Source organism: Thermobia domestica, chromosome 2 (assembly GCF_964235325.1).
Source record: "Thermobia domestica chromosome 2, izTheDome1.hap1.1, whole genome shotgun sequence".
NCBI classification, from domain to species: Eukaryota; Metazoa; Arthropoda; class Insecta; order Zygentoma; family Lepismatidae; genus Thermobia; species Thermobia domestica.
The window spans coordinates 356,199,548-356,216,942 of NC_137455.1; the positions used below are offsets into that span (position 1 = coordinate 356,199,548).

General features: G+C 38.4%; 1 protein-coding gene across 3 annotated transcripts in view; it reads left to right on the top strand.

Moving 5' to 3' along the window:
• The window catches only part of LOC145678799 (carbonic anhydrase 2-like), a 227,130-nt gene that overhangs the window by 123,038 nt on the left and 86,697 nt on the right, over positions 1-17,395 (top strand). For 2 of the 3 annotated variants that reach the window (XM_081749314.1, XM_081749315.1), the window contains exon 4: positions 8,141-8,308. The exons of the other annotated variant lie outside the window; for it this stretch is intronic. In XM_081749314.1, coding sequence (XP_081605440.1) covers positions 8,141-8,308 — 168 coding nt within the window. The remainder of the gene's footprint in view (positions 1-8,140; positions 8,309-17,395) is intronic. 3 annotated transcript variants of the gene reach the window in all.

Genomic DNA, 17,395 nt, shown 5'->3' on the forward strand with positions numbered 1-17,395 from the left:
AGCATTGATAGCATTACCATTAACATATTTAGCTTGCTTTTATGGTTAAACCATGTTTTCCTGATCATAATTTCGTACTTTTTAAAGTTTTTTTTTTTAAACTTTGGTTACAAAATACAGGATGCTTATTTCAAAGCATCGTTGCCATAAAATAGGTCTTATGTGTAGCTACTGAGCAGCATTGTGCTATTATGGTCAAATATCATAAGAATACTATCAGTAATTAGCAGCAGTTTTGTTTAAATATTTTCCTACAGAGCAAGAAACCACAAATAAAAATATAAAAAGGACTTTTGCGGAACGTAGGAGATAAAGCTTCTACAATACTAAATTTGACTGTCCCATTTTGACAAAAATTAGAAGTATCTAAAGAAGCAACTCGTAAATCGTGTATATGAATATTGTATAAAAGCAATAATACAATAAAATGATCACTGAAGTTATAATTCGTGCGGATAATGCAATAGAATGCGATGTTGCTTGAGAGAACAGTGCCAAATAAAGGGTTAAATGCGAAGCACTACGGGTGTAGCACTACCAGAATCCCCTACACTATGGCAAAAAATATTAAAATGGTTTGTATGTCAGCATGTTTCTAAGTATGCACCGTACACACCATGACACACATCAGGCGATAATAAATTTCACACTAGGCTCTGTCGAGCATGTCTGGTGTAACAGTACCTATTTCTTCGATGGTTCTTGCTTTCAGGTGCTTCACATTATCGATTGTACTACGCTATACATTAGAACCGTAATTTATGTGGGGGGAAGGGGCAGAAGCAGCTATGAGTGATTCTGGTTTCAGTTTAGCGTGCCTTTCAGCAGGGAGGCTATATGAGACATGGACCTACACCTTAACGTGGGATCCGAACCACATGAGCTCCCGCCAGGAATCGAACCTCGGTCCCCCGCGGCAAAGGCGAGTATGCTAATCGCATAGCCAGAGGGAGCTATACTCTCACTTAAAATGTAGCATTTTTACAAGTAAATGTTTATCATGTCATTTTGTTGTGTGAGATTTCACTGCCAAGCTCACTCATAAAGAATCCTCACACTTGACACTTCAGATCTCAATGTTAATACTAAGTCACCATAGCTTCAATACTGACTACCAGAGCCACCTACCAGTATTTCTGAATACTATGTTCTTTCTACAGTTAAAGAAGAAAAGATCCAGACAAGGTTTAAACTTGCTGCAAGGTTGCACTAGGTTTGCTGTTGCAGCTCAATGAACTTGTCGCAAGCTCAACTGTGCAAGCCAATTTGCTTGCTGCAAGCTTGTAGCAAGCTAGTTAGTTACATCAGGGCAAGGATTGCTGCAAGCTTGTCTTCACAAGTGAAACGCAAGTCAAATTATCTCAAACGCAAGCCAAGTATAAGCAAAAATCTTCAATGGCAAGAATGATTAAGTTAAATGTAAGCAAAAGACACATCAAACAACCATATACAAGCTTGGGGCAAACGAATATAGATAAAACATAAAACAGTAAGAAATCCATGCCACAATCCTTAAGCTCATCAAAAATATCTATGACATCTCAGCGTGTCCATTACACCAAAAGCACAGTCTTGAAAACATTCACGACTCCGCTGAGCTTCTACAAAAGAAATCAAAATAATAATAATGGTTTTATTATGATAAGCAACGCGGTACATCTTCTTCCTTCTTCTTCTTCTTTTCTTCTATCTTCCCTCTTGACTTTCACATATATCTATTCTTCACTCTTTCTTTACTTTTAAATAAAACTGAAGAGAGGTCGTGACTGGGAGTTGTCGCTATAGACACGGTCAATAAATTCACTTGATGTTCTCTTCGGAAGTCCGATATTAACTAACCGCTAACAAAACATACGTAGAAAGCGAAAAATCCGAAATTCATTTTAACTTATTTATTAAATTATTCGATTGAAGATTAAATTAGTGACTTCCAATCACGACTTACGTTTCTCTCGTTTTCAGTCCCTTGTGTAATCTGTGATATTATTACTTGGTAAGTCAATGTCGTATATTCTCGCCACACCAGTCAGTAAGGCAAATATCGAACAAGTGTTTAGTGTAAAACTTAATGAAAGGTTTGTGGTCAAATGAGAGAAATAGAATATCAACTGTACTTACGATGGCCGAAATTTACGTTTTGGAAATTATGGCAATTTCCTATTTTAAAAAAAAAAAAAAAACAGTTCTCTTCTTCAGCAACGAACAGCTTCAAAAATGTGGCTGATAAGATATGTGTCTAAAATCAATAATTTTTATTTTAGCATAGTATATGTTTGGTTAGTAGTGATGTCAACTTTAGTGGCTATAAATATTAGAAGTCATGGTACTTATAATATGCAGAAATCTTCAGTTTCACATTTGAGTCCCCAAGTACACAAATGCTTGGTCTCTGAGCTGGCCTTCAATTTACTCTGGTAACTACTTATGACTCTAAAGGGGAGCCAAGGGAGTGGGTACTACCAGTGGCATCGTCCGCCCCCCTCAGAGATGTTGTATTATAATGTTAGTCATCAAGTAATATAAAAAAACTATTATTTTCGATATACAAAGTAATAGGTACCTCCCAAAAATATTCAAAATAATAACTGCCCCCTCAAAAAAGTCTGCCCCTCCACTTGCTCCCCCCTAAAGAAAAAATAAAGCTGCTGTTTTCATTCCTGGTAAACCAAAATGGGTTACAACAATAAGGGAGACGATGATTACGGCAAGTGAACGATGATGGACGAATTAGCGGAATGAGAAAGTGGGAGGAAACGGGAGTAGGCCGAGAAAATCCACGGATACGATGTTGTCTCCAAGAAACTTACTTGGCCGGGATCGAACCAAAGACCCCACGCACCAGAGGCAAGCACTCTTTCCACTGAGCCAATGTGCCCCTTTCTAGGCATTTTTGTTTACTAATAGAATAGGGATATTTTTGGATATTAAACAGTGGCCAAATATCGTTTATAAAAACATGTGCAAACATTGATCTATTTTTTTTTTTTTTTTTTGCAGTGCACGCATCAGGGCAGAGAGATAGTGAAATATTATATATATATATATATATATATATATATATATATATATATATATATATATATATTGTGATTCAACGTTCCTAGAATAGGTTCCATGCCTTTTCCCTTATTTTCTACTAGATGAATATACCCATGCTTCGCACGGGGGCTGTATTTGGAAATCAACGCCTGTAGGAGTATCATCATTAATCTCAGGGACCGCGAAAACTATGGATTTGATACTAATATCGGTCATTTTTGGGCTATTTTTTACATGTCTCTGATCCCCGCTGACTCCCAGCCCACATACAATTGTAACTAAATTTGCAAGTCATCGCTAATGGAAGTGTCACCATTGATTTCAGCGACAGCGAAAACTATGAATTCGCCACAAATATCGGTCATATTCTATTACTTTTACATGTGCCGGTAAACATTCCCCTGAGACCCCCCTGGTTCCAATTTTGACAAAAACGTTTAACCCTGGTCTGGAGCCTGAACGAAGGTATTCGTGACTAAAATTTGGTAACTCTCGGTCAATTTGTCTGGTTCCCAAGCCGGTTCCAGTAAACGCCCCCCCTGAGACCACCCTGGTTCGAAATTTGAAAAAAGACCTCGTCTTGATCTGGGACCTGGGCCAAAGTATCCCTGACCAAAATTTGGTAACTCTCGGTCCAGTCGTCTGGTCCCCAGGCCGCACACAGACAGACAGACAGACAAACACACACACAAACAAACTCTATTTTATTTATATTAGATTAGATTAGATTAAAACTGAAGTGATAGTTGGATCTAAATAGAGCAAAAACGTATAGCCTAAGATAATGAAAAATTTTATTCGATACGAGGGTCATTACGAAAGTTTTCAGATGTGAAATAACTTACATACTTAAAATCAATTTAACACTTACATTTTCTTAAAGTATTCACGATTACACTGTACAGCTCACAGATGGCGAGAAGAACCCTAAAATAGGTGTAGCGGGGAAAGGTCAACGGCACGGTCAAGTTCATTTTTTGTTTTTGAGGTGTGGTCTATACTTAGATGTCGTCTGCTACTCCGGGTAAAGTTATATGTGCGCTATTCCGTGGTCATTTGAAACCCCCGTGCGAAAAGTGGGCGAGCCCATACCTACGTCACACTAGTTCTGCTAGGGTTCTTCTCGTCATCTGTGAGCTATACACACTTTTGCATCCTCGAAAACCACTTTTGGAAGCAGTGTTGTCTGTCTCTTTCTTCAAGTGTTGAAAGTTCATTCTCGTAAGCCACTACAGCTTCTTTACGGCTGCAAAATCTCTTCTCGCGCATGCGATCTTTGATCCTGGGGAACAGAAAAAAATCACTCGGGGCCAGGTCAGGGCTATACGGCGGATGAGTCATAAGTTTGACTTCCGTAGATACTAAAAACTGAATTGTGATGTTGGTCGTGTGTGCGGACGCGTTGTCATGATGAAGCAGGATCCCACGCAATCCAGTTCTTAGACGCCGTTCTCGAAGCTTCTGGAACACTTTTGTTAGGCAAACAGTGGTGTACCACTGAGCAGTAACAGTCCTTTGTTCTTCAAGTGGAACAGTTGCAACATGCCAGATTTGAAGAAGAAAGTTGCGACCATCTTCTTTTCCACACTTCGAGGTCGCTTCACTTTCGTGGGTGGATTTTCGTCTGGAAAGATCCAAACTATAGACTGGCGTTTATTTTCAGGGTTAAATTGATAGATCCAAGTCTCATCACCAGTAACAATGTCAGAGACGCGTCGACAATTGCCTTCATCAAATCTTGCAAGCATTTCTTCACACCATTCCACACGTATGCGCTTCTGCTGTTCAATCAAAGTGTGAGGCACCTAACGAGATGAAACCTTCCTGAGCCGAAGATGATCATGAAGAATTTTTGTTACTGCTGGCGATCCAATGTTCACTGTAGATTCATTGTCCTTGAAAGTTGTTCGAGGATTTTCTCGAATCATTTGTTCCACAGCGGCAATGTTTTCATCTGACACAGCTGTTGTCGAACGTCCAGCTCTCTCTTCATCTTTAAGCGATGTCGGGGATCTTCTGAATTCACCAAACCACCGAAAAATTGTAGCACGGGAAGAGGAGCAAGGTCCCAAAATGCCCCCTGCAAACGGTCAAAGCTTTGTGGCTCGTTCAAACCACTTTTGAAATCGTAAAGGATCATTACCCGAAAATGTTCCCTTTCGAGCTCCATTCTAGACAGCCGAATACTGCTCACATCAAGAAACAAGTGAAGGCGATACGGCCACTAGGGATGCGTTCGAGTCGAGTCGAGACAGAACTTTCCTGACAAAATTCGAGTCGAGACACAGCTCTTCCAATAGAAAAATATATATTTTTCGAGTCGAGACATCACTTTTACAGCACATTTTCGAGTCGAGACAGTCTCAAATCTTGTCTCGTGCGCATCCCTAACGGCCACGCCGATAAGCGAGGCAAGTTGAAACTTTTTTCGCTTCTCCGCTTTGGATACTACTACCGAACGCAACTGTTGGAATTCAAATACTGTGCCACAACAATGCGTATCTCAAAACTTTCGTAGTGACCCTCGTATAGACTAAGTCAGCGTTCCAAGAATAGATTCTAAATCCGTCCTTATATCTCTATTGAAACCAGAAGTGTTAGACATTGTTTATAAGTGTTACCACAAATTTTTAACTAAAAAGTTAACATCTAAACATTCTAACATTATTTTATGAAAGAAACATGAATTATTGTACATCAATGTTTTGAAATCTGAAGTACGTATATCTCTGAGAATACGGTCGGCGGATTTTTCGGGGGGTAAACGAACGGAAATTATACCTTAATCTTTGTTTACAGTTTAGGCGATGTGGGAACCAGAGATGGACATTTTTCGTAACTCTCAATCACACTCAACCTCAAACAATTCCCTCACACTCACCCGCCCTCACTCTCTAATATTATTCACGCCCTCACCCTCAATCGCCTCCCTCACACTCACACTCACTCGCCCTTACACTCAATTAACTCGCTCACATTCAATCTACCTCATACTCAGAAATTGTTGATGGCCTCAGTCTCACTCGTACTCGCCCCCAATCAACTGCTTACACTCAGACACTCACTCGCTCTTACATTCAAATATTGCTGATGCCCTTACGGTCTGGTAGGAACCAAATTGAATTGATTTTTACTTTAACGTCCCTTTCAGCAGTGAGGCTTTATAAGAAGGTACCTACTGATTAACGTTGAATCCGAACCACGTGAGCTCCCTCCGGGAATCGAATCCCACGCCAATGAGGGATTTTGTTACAACCAGAATGGAAAACCTCATAGTTAACATTAGCCATATTTCCACCAATGATTATCCCGTGGAAGCACATGTAGTTCGAATCCTGCGTTAAACTGTTAGTTCTCGCCTGATATAGCCTTGGTGCTGAACAGGACGCTAAACTCTAAATCAACCAATTCACTAAGGATTATACACAGTTCTCTAACAAGGAGAAGGCAGGGTTTGGTAAGTGAACTTCGGGGCCATTTCTTGCGAGGTGGTAGTGCACATTTAAAGAGTTAATATCACAAACTGGGAGAGCGCAATGGCCAAAAATAACAGCGTAAAGCCGTCTTAAAGTTATCTACTCGCTGCATATATTGTACGACACACAAATTTACGAAGTATCGGCGTGGCAAAGTGAGGAAAATCTTTGACTGATGAGTGAAGGTTCCCGAGTTCTATTCCTGTTCGATTCAAACTTCTTTTTTTGCTTCAACCAATCAAGTAGGCATTTGTAAGTATAAGTAAAATATTAATGCACTATATGTTTATAATGAATAAAACAATAGAAATTTTGAAATCTGTTGTAAAATCTTTCAATGTCATATTAACTACGTTAGGAACAAAATTTAATCTATTCCGTAAATATTATTTTTACCGCAGTCGTTGTGTAAAAAAAATGTTCTTGACCCTTCGTGTCTACATCTGTAGACAGTGTCAGTGTGCGAATTACAAGGGGAATGAGAAGGAAATCTTTTTTGGTTATAGCAACATCCAGTATTAGCAAAGGGGATTTCCCCCTCAACTCCTTTGTAATTCGCAAACTGTCAACAGATGTAGACACGAAGCGTCAAGAACATTTATTACACAACGACTGTCGTAACCAGTGGCGTATTTACGGGGGACGCTTCCGGGCTTAGGCTCCCCGAAATGTTATTTACTATATTAAAGTAAATGAAATATCTTGCAGAATTTTCACATTTCTAGAACTAAAGTTAGCAAAGCCCCCCGAAATAAAATTGTAAATACGCCACTGGTCGTAACTATAATATAACTCGTGATATCAGTATATTTACGGAATACATTAAATTTTGTTTGCCAGTTTAACATGCAACACTGAAAAATTCTACAAGTGATTTGAAAATTTCTATTGTTTTATTCATTATAAACATACAGTGAATTAATATTTTACTTATAGTTACAAATACCTACCTTATTGATTGAAGCAAAAAAGAAAAATGTATGACTCGAACAGGAATCGAACCCGGGACACTTTACACATAAGTTACAGATTTTCCTCACTCTGTCACGCCGTCACTTGGTAAATTCGGGCATCGTACGATGTATGTGGCGAGTAGAAAACTTGAAGACGGTTTTTCTCCGTTATTTTTGGCCATTGCGCTCCCCCAGTTTGTAATATTAACTCTTTAAATCTGCACTATCACCTCGCAAAAAATGGCCCCGAAGTTCACTTACCAAAGTCTACATTCTCCTCATAAGACATCTACGCTAATTTTTTAAACCACTTCTTTAGTTTCCATATGTTAAATGTAAATGTAATATTTAAATATAAATGCTTTATCTAAATCGGAGGTACACTCTGTAAAAATGATTAACAGGTAGTGCTAAAGGAAGAAAAGGCCGGAAACCATTGTTCTACTTAATAATTTATTGAAAGTTCTTATATAAAACGAAAGAATATGAAGTATATTTACCAGATAAACCATAAAACTTTACGATGAAAATCTGTCTTTTTACAACAAAATTCGCCTGATATTTGTTGAGTACAAAAGTCACACTGAACACCTGAACAATAATAGTAAGGTATGTTATAACGTAATGTTCATATACTTAACAGTGCTAATTAAACTACATTACTTTTCTTAGGACCAAGTAGGTGGGGAGTAGAATTCTCCAAGAACTGCAGTGCAAATAAGCAATCGCCTATTAATATTGATACCAGTCATCTCTATGTAATATTTCTATCATCTTTAAGTTGGTATGGCTACTACGACTTCCCCCAGTCTCTCAACATCACGAATAATGGACATACAGGTACAGTAAATACATTTATATTACAATCGTAAAAATATACATTGTAAAAGAGTTTCTAGACAGATTACAGCAATCTGCTGACAAACACACTGCCAATTTATCATTACTGATTTAGAGAAGGTCATTGTAATTTGCGAAAATGTTATTTCTATAAAAATGATACGAGTGATAATTATTAATATAAAGGTGATTCTAAAAGTAAATGGAAAATACACACTTTATTGACATACTTTATTCCACATATTGATATAGCAAATATTTGAAAGTATTTAAGAATAAAATCGTGAGACGAATATTCGGATCTACGACGAACGGGATGGGGAATGGCGGAAATTTTCATAAAGAAGAACTGCATAATTTATACCGTTCACCAAACATTCCTAGGGTCATCAAGTCTAGGAGGCTCAGGTGGGCAAATAAAGTAGCCAGAATGGAAGAAAGTAGGAATGCTTTTAAAGTCTTAACTGGAAAAGCAATCGGAAAACGACCATTAGGAAGACCTAAGCGCAGATAGGAAGACAATATTAAGATGGATATCGCAGAAATAGGAATACTAAGCAGAAACAACATCTCGTTGGCTAAGGACAGAAGTCAATACAGAGCGTCACATCGAACCTCAAGGTTCCATAATCCGTAGGGTTAGTTAGTTATGGATATAGCCAAGAATATCCGAATGTCCCGGAACTCGAACAATTTTAAATCTAATTTAAACGAAATATTCGAACAAATTTTGTCCTGTAAACCGAACTCTGCTTTGGATTTCGAAAGACCAGCACGTTGTTCGTATGTGTAAGTGAAACGCAGTTCCCCAGAAAAGCAGTTATCCTGATGTTATCATTCAAGATAACACACGCCTTCCATTTCTCTGATCTTCGTGCAGCTTCCACATGTGTCCTCATCATTTGTTTCTACTGAATTTCATGGTTTTGTAAATTTTGATTATTTGAATTTTGATTCAAATATTATCTGGGGCCACGGTGACTCAGTGGTAGAGCATTCACTTTGGTGTCCTTTGTTCGATCCCAGCTCGCGCCAAGTAAAGCTTGTAATGGACAAACACCATGTGCGTGGGTTTTCTTTGGCTTTTCCCGTTTCCTCCCACTTTCTTTATTCCACCATTTCATTCCTCATCATCACCGTCTCCTTTAGCCTACCCAGAGTAACCATGGGACGTAAAACTGAAAGATTAAATTTCATTTTTCAAATATCTAGTTATATCGTAAATACTGTCACAAAGTTTGGAGTGGCGCTGTAGACATCCGGAGTGCCACAGTACTGTCATCTGTGTATAAAGCGGAAGATACATATAGTGTGTGTTTGACTGTTCATGACATACGTTGATATTGTACTGAGTTCTGATGGAGTGGGGCGATTACGAAAATCGTGTAGCAGTAATTGCCGTACACAAGGTCGGGAAGACAGCAGGTGAGATTTTCAACTTCCTGAAACCCCTACAAATCAGCAAGAGATTCGTGTATCGCGCCATACAGCGATACATCGAGACTGGAACGGCAGCTGACCGCACAAGGAGTGGCAGACCAAGAACGATACGGACCCCGCAGGTTCAGAAAGCAGTCGCAGCAAGAATTCGAAGAAATCCTGTTCGAACACGAAGTGTGATGGCTGCTGAGATGAACATCTGCAGAAATTCCATGTCTCGTAAGAGGCGTCCTGGTCACTTTCTGACCCAAACAATAATGTCGCAGAGGGTCCTTAAATCAAAGAGACTGTTCCGACGTTACGCCAACAATCTGCACAGAAATATTCTGTTCAGTGACGAAAAGGTGTTCACAATTGAGCAGGCCTACAACGCCCAAAATGACCATGTGTATGCCACGTCATCTACTGCAGCTGCTGAGACAGCTACGAGGATTCAGAGGGCACATCATCCTGCCTCAGTGATGGTTTGGTGGGGAGTGAGCTACTCAGGCACAACCCAGTTGCATTTTTGCGAACAAGATGTTAAAACATTTGCCAAGGTGTACCAGGACACAGTGCTAACACCTACAGTGAAACCACTGTCTGCTACCATGTTCCCTGGAGAAAGGTGAACCTTCCAGCAGGATTCCGCTCCAGGCCACAAAGCGAAAACAACCCAAAAGTGGCTGGCACGGAACGTCCCCGACTTCATTTCTATCGCTGATTGGCCTTCTAGCAGCCCGGACCTTAACCCGTTGGACTACAAACTTTGGGCAGTCCTTCAGGCAAAGGTCTGCCATAAACGGCATCCATCTGTCGACAGTCTGAAACAATCCTTGACCCGAGCAGTGAACAGTTTTCCCATGGAGGTGGTGCATAGTGCCATTGACCAGTGGCCGGACAGACTTCGTGCGTGCATCAAGGCCAAAGGGGGACATTTCGAAAAATGATTCGTGCGTCAGGTGTACATCATATCAATGTAAAACATGACCAAAATAAATTGCCTTAGTGTTAATACTCTCTGTGTTATTCACATTCAATTCCAGTGTATTTGAATCACTTGTTTGAGAAACCCGACTTGTCCATGAAACTATATTTTCTGTACCATGAAAAGAACGTTTCATAGCATGGACTAGTCAGCTTTCTCTTAGTTTCTTACATGGACACTTTCTGTACACCTCACAATTCCGGTTTCTTTTGAAATCAATAGAATTACTTTTTCAGATTCTATGTAGAAAATAAATGAAAATCGATTTTTCTTGGAGAAGTCATGTTTCTGAAACAACCGATTCATTTAGTGTTAAAATCATTTTGAAAATTTGAGTTCTTGGGCTAAGAAAATGAATTAATCCTGTTTCTATTATTTTCAAGAGGAGACATTGCATTTGTACCTCCAACGATTAGGAGCGGGCACATTGGTTCAGCGATAGAACGCTTACCTATGGTGCGTGGAGTCCCTGGTTCGATTCCAGAACAAGTAAGTTTGTGGTGGACAACCTCGTGTCCGTGGGTTTTCTCCGGGTACTCCCGTTTCCCCTCACATTCTCATTCCACCAACTCTACCGTCGTCATTCGCTTAATTATCCATCTATCTTAGCCTAAAAGGCAAAATCGTGAACGTTAAACTGAAAGGTTTTTACAACTAAGGATGCGCACGAGACAAGATTTGTGGCTGTCTCGTCTCGAAAATGTGCTGTAAAAGTGAAGTCTCGACTCGAAAAATGTATATTTCTCTATTAAAAGAGCCGTGCCTCGACTCGAATTTTCTCAGGAAAATCTTGTCTCGACTCGTCTCGTGCGCATCCCTATTTACAACGATTAGGAACAGGAATGAGATCTGGAACGGATGAAGTTCCAGTTGCAACACTTCATTGTACTTATATACTATAGTAGAAGAACGGTACCTGTTACTTTTCAACATAGTCACCATGTAAAGGAACCATTTGTTCCAATGTCACACCACAGCATAGAAGATATTTGCGTCAAGTATCTGAAGCCATGTCATGACGACTTACTGAACTTCCATATCTGCTCTGATATGCCTTTCACACAGTAAGAAATGTCTGTGTCAATTCAATATAATGGCTTTGTGTTACCCGTCAACCCTGTCGCACTTTGAAGTTAAATGTTAAGATGGTAGTCGTTAAATCAAATATTTGATATCATGAGGAATTATTTTAGTAACACATCATTGCTGTTGTTTTATATACAGTTGCCTGAAACTCTACTTTTACAAAAACGTTTTCTTCTTTATTAAGCGGACATGACTGTTATGATGGATTATAAAGTGTGGCATAAATTATTTATAAATGGTTACTAGGAACAAGGTATGGTCGGCAACGAAGAAGAACACAGCGAACATAAAAACAACAGATGGCAGCACTTCTACTCATGTAAATGTTAGAAAATATATACTCTCACAAAATTAGTTTCGTGAAAGATTACAGACAATATAATACGTTATTTGTTACTTGATATAAATGTCAAAATTAGCTTGTAAAGCTTTTCTCTTAGCAAGAAATAAAAATTAATTCAAATTCTCAATGTCAGTTACTCTATATTTATGATATTCTTGGAAGGTACTGTGCACACTTAACATTACAATCATTGTTCTCAGCAAATGAAAGGTTTCTATGAGCACTAACGAATAGTAAGTTATTAATATTAGTATCACAATGGCACCATGCTACCTGTGACGCTGTTCCTATGTTCCTATTTGACGTTCCTTCGTTAATTTACTTAGTTCTTTAACACCACAGTGATGTTATTTCACACTGTTCAAAAACCGTCTTCGTGTCATATCGGTAACATCAGGTCTGTATTAACCATAACACCGAATCTTTGATGTTTAAATAACACGCTAAAGTGGTAGTTATGCTGGTACCACTGGCCTGTGTTAACCGTAACACCGGACCTTTGGTGTTGAAATATCACGCTAATTGGTAGTCATGCTGGGACCACTGTCCAGTGTTAATCATAACACCGGACTCTTGGTGTTGAAATAACACGCTAAAGTGGTAGTCATGCTGGTATCACTGGGTATGGAACCTCTGCTAAGTCATTGTTCTAAGCAAATGAAAGGTTTCTGTGAGCACTAACGAATAGTACAGTTATTAATATTAGTATCTCAATACTGGCGTTCACCACGCTAATTGGAGTGTTACTAATAACACATGGTATATATAGGAAGGTCAGCGTGGTGCTGTTCCTATTTTTACGTTCATTCACGTAGTATTCTAGCACCAGCGTGGTGTTATTTTCACAGCGTCAACACCGCCTTTGTGTCATATCGGTAATATTGGGCCTGTGTTAACCATAACACCGGATCCTTAATAAGTTGGCAATAAATTTCTTCGATTGATAAGATGCTCTTTAGATTAAAAAAAAAAACTCAACTGATATTACGAAGACCTGATGTGACGTAGGTGATATCTAGTGACAGTATTTAATATAGTGTCTTCCGATGCGACCTGACTGGAAATTCTAACAAAATGAAAAAATATGACACCTATGAGAGGTCACCTTACTTTTCAAATCATACTCGTATTTGCCAACATTCTAATATCAATCATTATTAACATAATATGAATCCTTAGGCTTATAGTACGTTGTCATTTATCTTAATAATTATATGAGCAATACATTTATCATTGATACTTCGTGAACTCGTCCCATTAACAGTGATACAATGGCAGCACATTTGTTAATAGTTTGTTGTAATTTGGCTGAATTAACAATCATGCAGACACAATTGTACGTTTGTCAATATTTGCTGTGTTAATTCAACAGAATGAACTACGATTTCGTAGATGTATATTTTGTTATTGTAGTAGAATATTTTATTACATTGCAAGAAAAGAGAAAATACTGCCATTGTAAATAAACATATCATTCTATATTTTATTAGTAAATAATTTATTACTTAAGCTTAATCTTAAGAACATGTATCACAAATATATATCATTTTTTTCTTGTTCACTCCAATACAATGTTCATGTAACCACATTAGACAGTTAGTACACTTTATCCATTGTTCATCAGACTGTAGTAATGGACATCCGTTTTCAATCCGAAATGGGTAACTCGCTATTGAGCACTTGCTTGAGATAATCCATAAACTAATAACCATAAATGAGCTAACGTAAGGTGACTTGATTCCCAGCTTTTGTAAGAATTTTCAGCAAATTTGCTGGGAAAAGTACTGACATGGTATCACCGATAACTTTTAATCCAGCATAACATGATAATATGGTTGATATTATTATTATGTAATTAATGGAGTAGTATTTTTCAGGTCTTGAGAAATCTGATTTTGTCAATTACATAAATGTTTTAGAACATTATGTGACCAATAATTCTATTATTGTCAAGGGAGGGTACGAAGAAAACTGAACACAATTATTAAGATATGAATTTGTGTTTTACATGTAATTTCGAGAACTTTCCAAATGGCCCTCGTAGAATCTAGATTATGGAGGAAAGAGGAATAGGAAATTCAAGATAACATGTTCAGCTCTTCAACTTGAGAGGCCAGCAAGATCAAGACGCTACTGTTGTCACCTAATGACAGTTGAATTGAAGAAAAAAGATACATATCCATTTTTATACCAACAGATGTCAGCACTAGCTCTTGTATGAGCCAATTGATTCTGTCCATATGTTCGCTATTTCAAGTTTTAAATACTTACGATAATACGTTAGGTTGTAAACCACTTTCACTTGTCAAGAGAGTGTGTTGCGTTGATGACAGGGTTTTCTCATTTATTTGGAATTATTGTGGTAAGTTATTACTGTGGTAAGTTACATTTCATTATATCTTTTCACTTACGAAAAACGGGCAAAAGAAAAATGGTTCGCTTTTGTGTCATTTTTAGTAGTCTGCCCTTTCACATATCTTCCAAAAGTTGATACTATTCGCGTATCCACCATTAACAGTGCCTGCGACAGGCGCATAAATCAAGCTAACGTATCTTCCTGCTCTACTTCCATCCCTACGTTTCTATTACTTTAATTCTATCGTTTTCTTTCTACTTCATTGTTGAAACACAATATTGTAGCTTCTACTGTAGAAAAAATAGCCGATCTCCATTATTCAAAATACATTATTCTAACATTATGTCACTTGTGAATATGATTATCAGATTGTTTTCATATAACAATTATAATGTTATTTGTTTTGCCTCAGATGTTGCAAACTTGGCTATAGTGTCTTCAAAAGTTCGCTTTTTTTAAATTTCTTTTCTCTCAATATTTAGTAAAGTGGTATGTACTCTCTGTATGTTATTAAGTAAGAAAGTATTAGTTTTAATTTACAGAATGATATTTCATATCTTCCCTCTCGAGACGAAGAGGCGTATCTCAAAAATTATTGAAAATGAGTTATGACTACCTTCTTGATCGTCTCGTCAGGCTCTATATAATGGTATAACCGGCGTATTTAAACGAGCTTTGGTTCCTTAGTTATATAGCTTTACCAAAAGGGCGTACGTAAAATCGAGGGAAACTATCTCGGGACAGAGGCGTATCTCAAGATACGCCCATTCGTCTTGTTGTTGGAGCGCGCTCCGATATTTTGTTTGTGTTGCTAAACGTGAATGTTAACAATGAGTAAGCCCTTTGCGGTATGAACGACCGTAGTAAATTCTTTTTATCTAGTGTGGACTTTGTGGTGGACAAACACCGTGCTCGTGGGTTTTCTCGGTGTTCTCCCGTTTCCTCCCACTTTGTTCCTTCCACCATTTCACTCATTTCTCATTACCACCGTCTCCTTTAGCCTAACTGGCATAACCGTGGGACGTTAAACTTAAAGATTTCATTTCATTTTTTTTCTTTTTATCTATCAATCTGCATTAATTATGAAGCAAATGCCAGTTACTTACAGAATAGCAAGGGATCACGCTGTGAATGTTTACTGACAAGTAAGGGACCATATGGTTGTCGCGCAAATCAGATGAAGACATACGCCATCTGATTGAGCATGAAAAGATATGGAGAACACGGAAATTTAAGGTGCTAAGGGCCATAGGGAGAGAAGCGAGGAAAGAGGAAACATTGAATTTCGGCAAAATTAAAGAAAGTTAGGAATGACGGGAAAAGATAATTTCTTGCAAACAGGGAAAGAAAGTCAACCAAAAGAAAGCAACAAAACATAACAAGGGCATCAAGGACGAAGAAAGATCATAATCAGAGTTGCCATCCGGACCGCAGTGTTGCCAGCGCTGCATAACATTGATATGGAAGATATAGCACAGTATAGCAATTCATGCAAAAGGAAAAATATTAGTAACACAAAAGACAGTTGAAAAGACTCTGTACACGTGCGTAAAATGGTTTAACGTAGTCATGAGTGAATATTACACCCGCGTGAATACAAATGGAGGAAAATAGAGAACAGTACGCACCGTTTGTAGTTTAATTGCAGTTGACGTGAAGATTACGAATGAATGCGTGATCAACACACAAACATTTCTCGCAGTGAGCACAGCGGATGAAAGCAAGCTGGTCACACGCATCTCTGCAGCATTCCTCTGTGAGTCCTTTTTCAAAGCAATATGCGGAAGGTGTTCCAAACTGCCCAGGATGTTCATTGGAGTAGCCACATTTGAAAAACGCAAAGTGTATCATCTTTTTGAATCAATAGCAAACCACCATGGGTTCATCTAGCCCAGGGACCTTCAGCTCAAAACCTGCCTTCGGGCAGAACACCGACCATCATCATCATCATGGAACGATGCTCCCAAACACTTTCGTTTCTGTGCTATCATGTGTACCCCTTTCACTTTTATGTCCATATTTGTCCCCCCTCATGTACATTATTCACTCACGACTATCGTTAAACCTTTTTACGCAAGTGTACAGAGTATTTTCAATTGTGTTTTGTGTTACTAATATTTTTCCTTGTGCATGAATTGCTATACTGTGCTATACCTTCCATATCAATGTTATGCAGCGCTGGCAACACTGTCGTCCGGATGGCAACCCTGATTATGATCTTTTTCGTCCTTGATGCCCTTGTTATGTTTAGTTTTCGTTCTTTTGGTTGACTTTCTTTCCCTGTTTGCAAGAACTTAACTTTTCCCGTCATTCCTGACTTTCTTCAATTTTGCCGACATGCAATGTTTCCTCTTTCCTCGCTCCTCTCCCTATGGCCCTTAGCACCTTAAATTTCTGTATTCTCCCTATCTTTTCATGCTCAATCAGATGGCGTATGTCTTCATCTGATTTGCGCGACAACCATATGGTCCCTTACTTATGAGATTTTACTGTTGCTCTATACAATATTTGAGACATCAATTCAGTGTTTTTGAACATTGGAAAGATGGATGTTCTAGTGCAGTGGAGTGATAATAAAACAAAGAACTTTGTTTCAAGAAATGAACTACAGTGTGTGGGCAGGGAAGGTAAATTTTTATGGTGATAGGTTTTACTATGGAACTGTGGTGGCTACAGAGGATTTTAGTGATAGCGGGGATGATGATGACAAAATTCCATTAATTCAAATGAAGAAAAAGAGACTGTCGATGAAGATGATTTTCCTTTAGACGAATTAAAGAATATCAGTGGTTATAAAGAAAAAGCGTGTCAGCAAATATATTAAAAGACCGAAATGTTACTGAAGGCTGTGAAGTAAGACGGGAAAGAGAGTGTAAATCAGAACATTATTTTGTG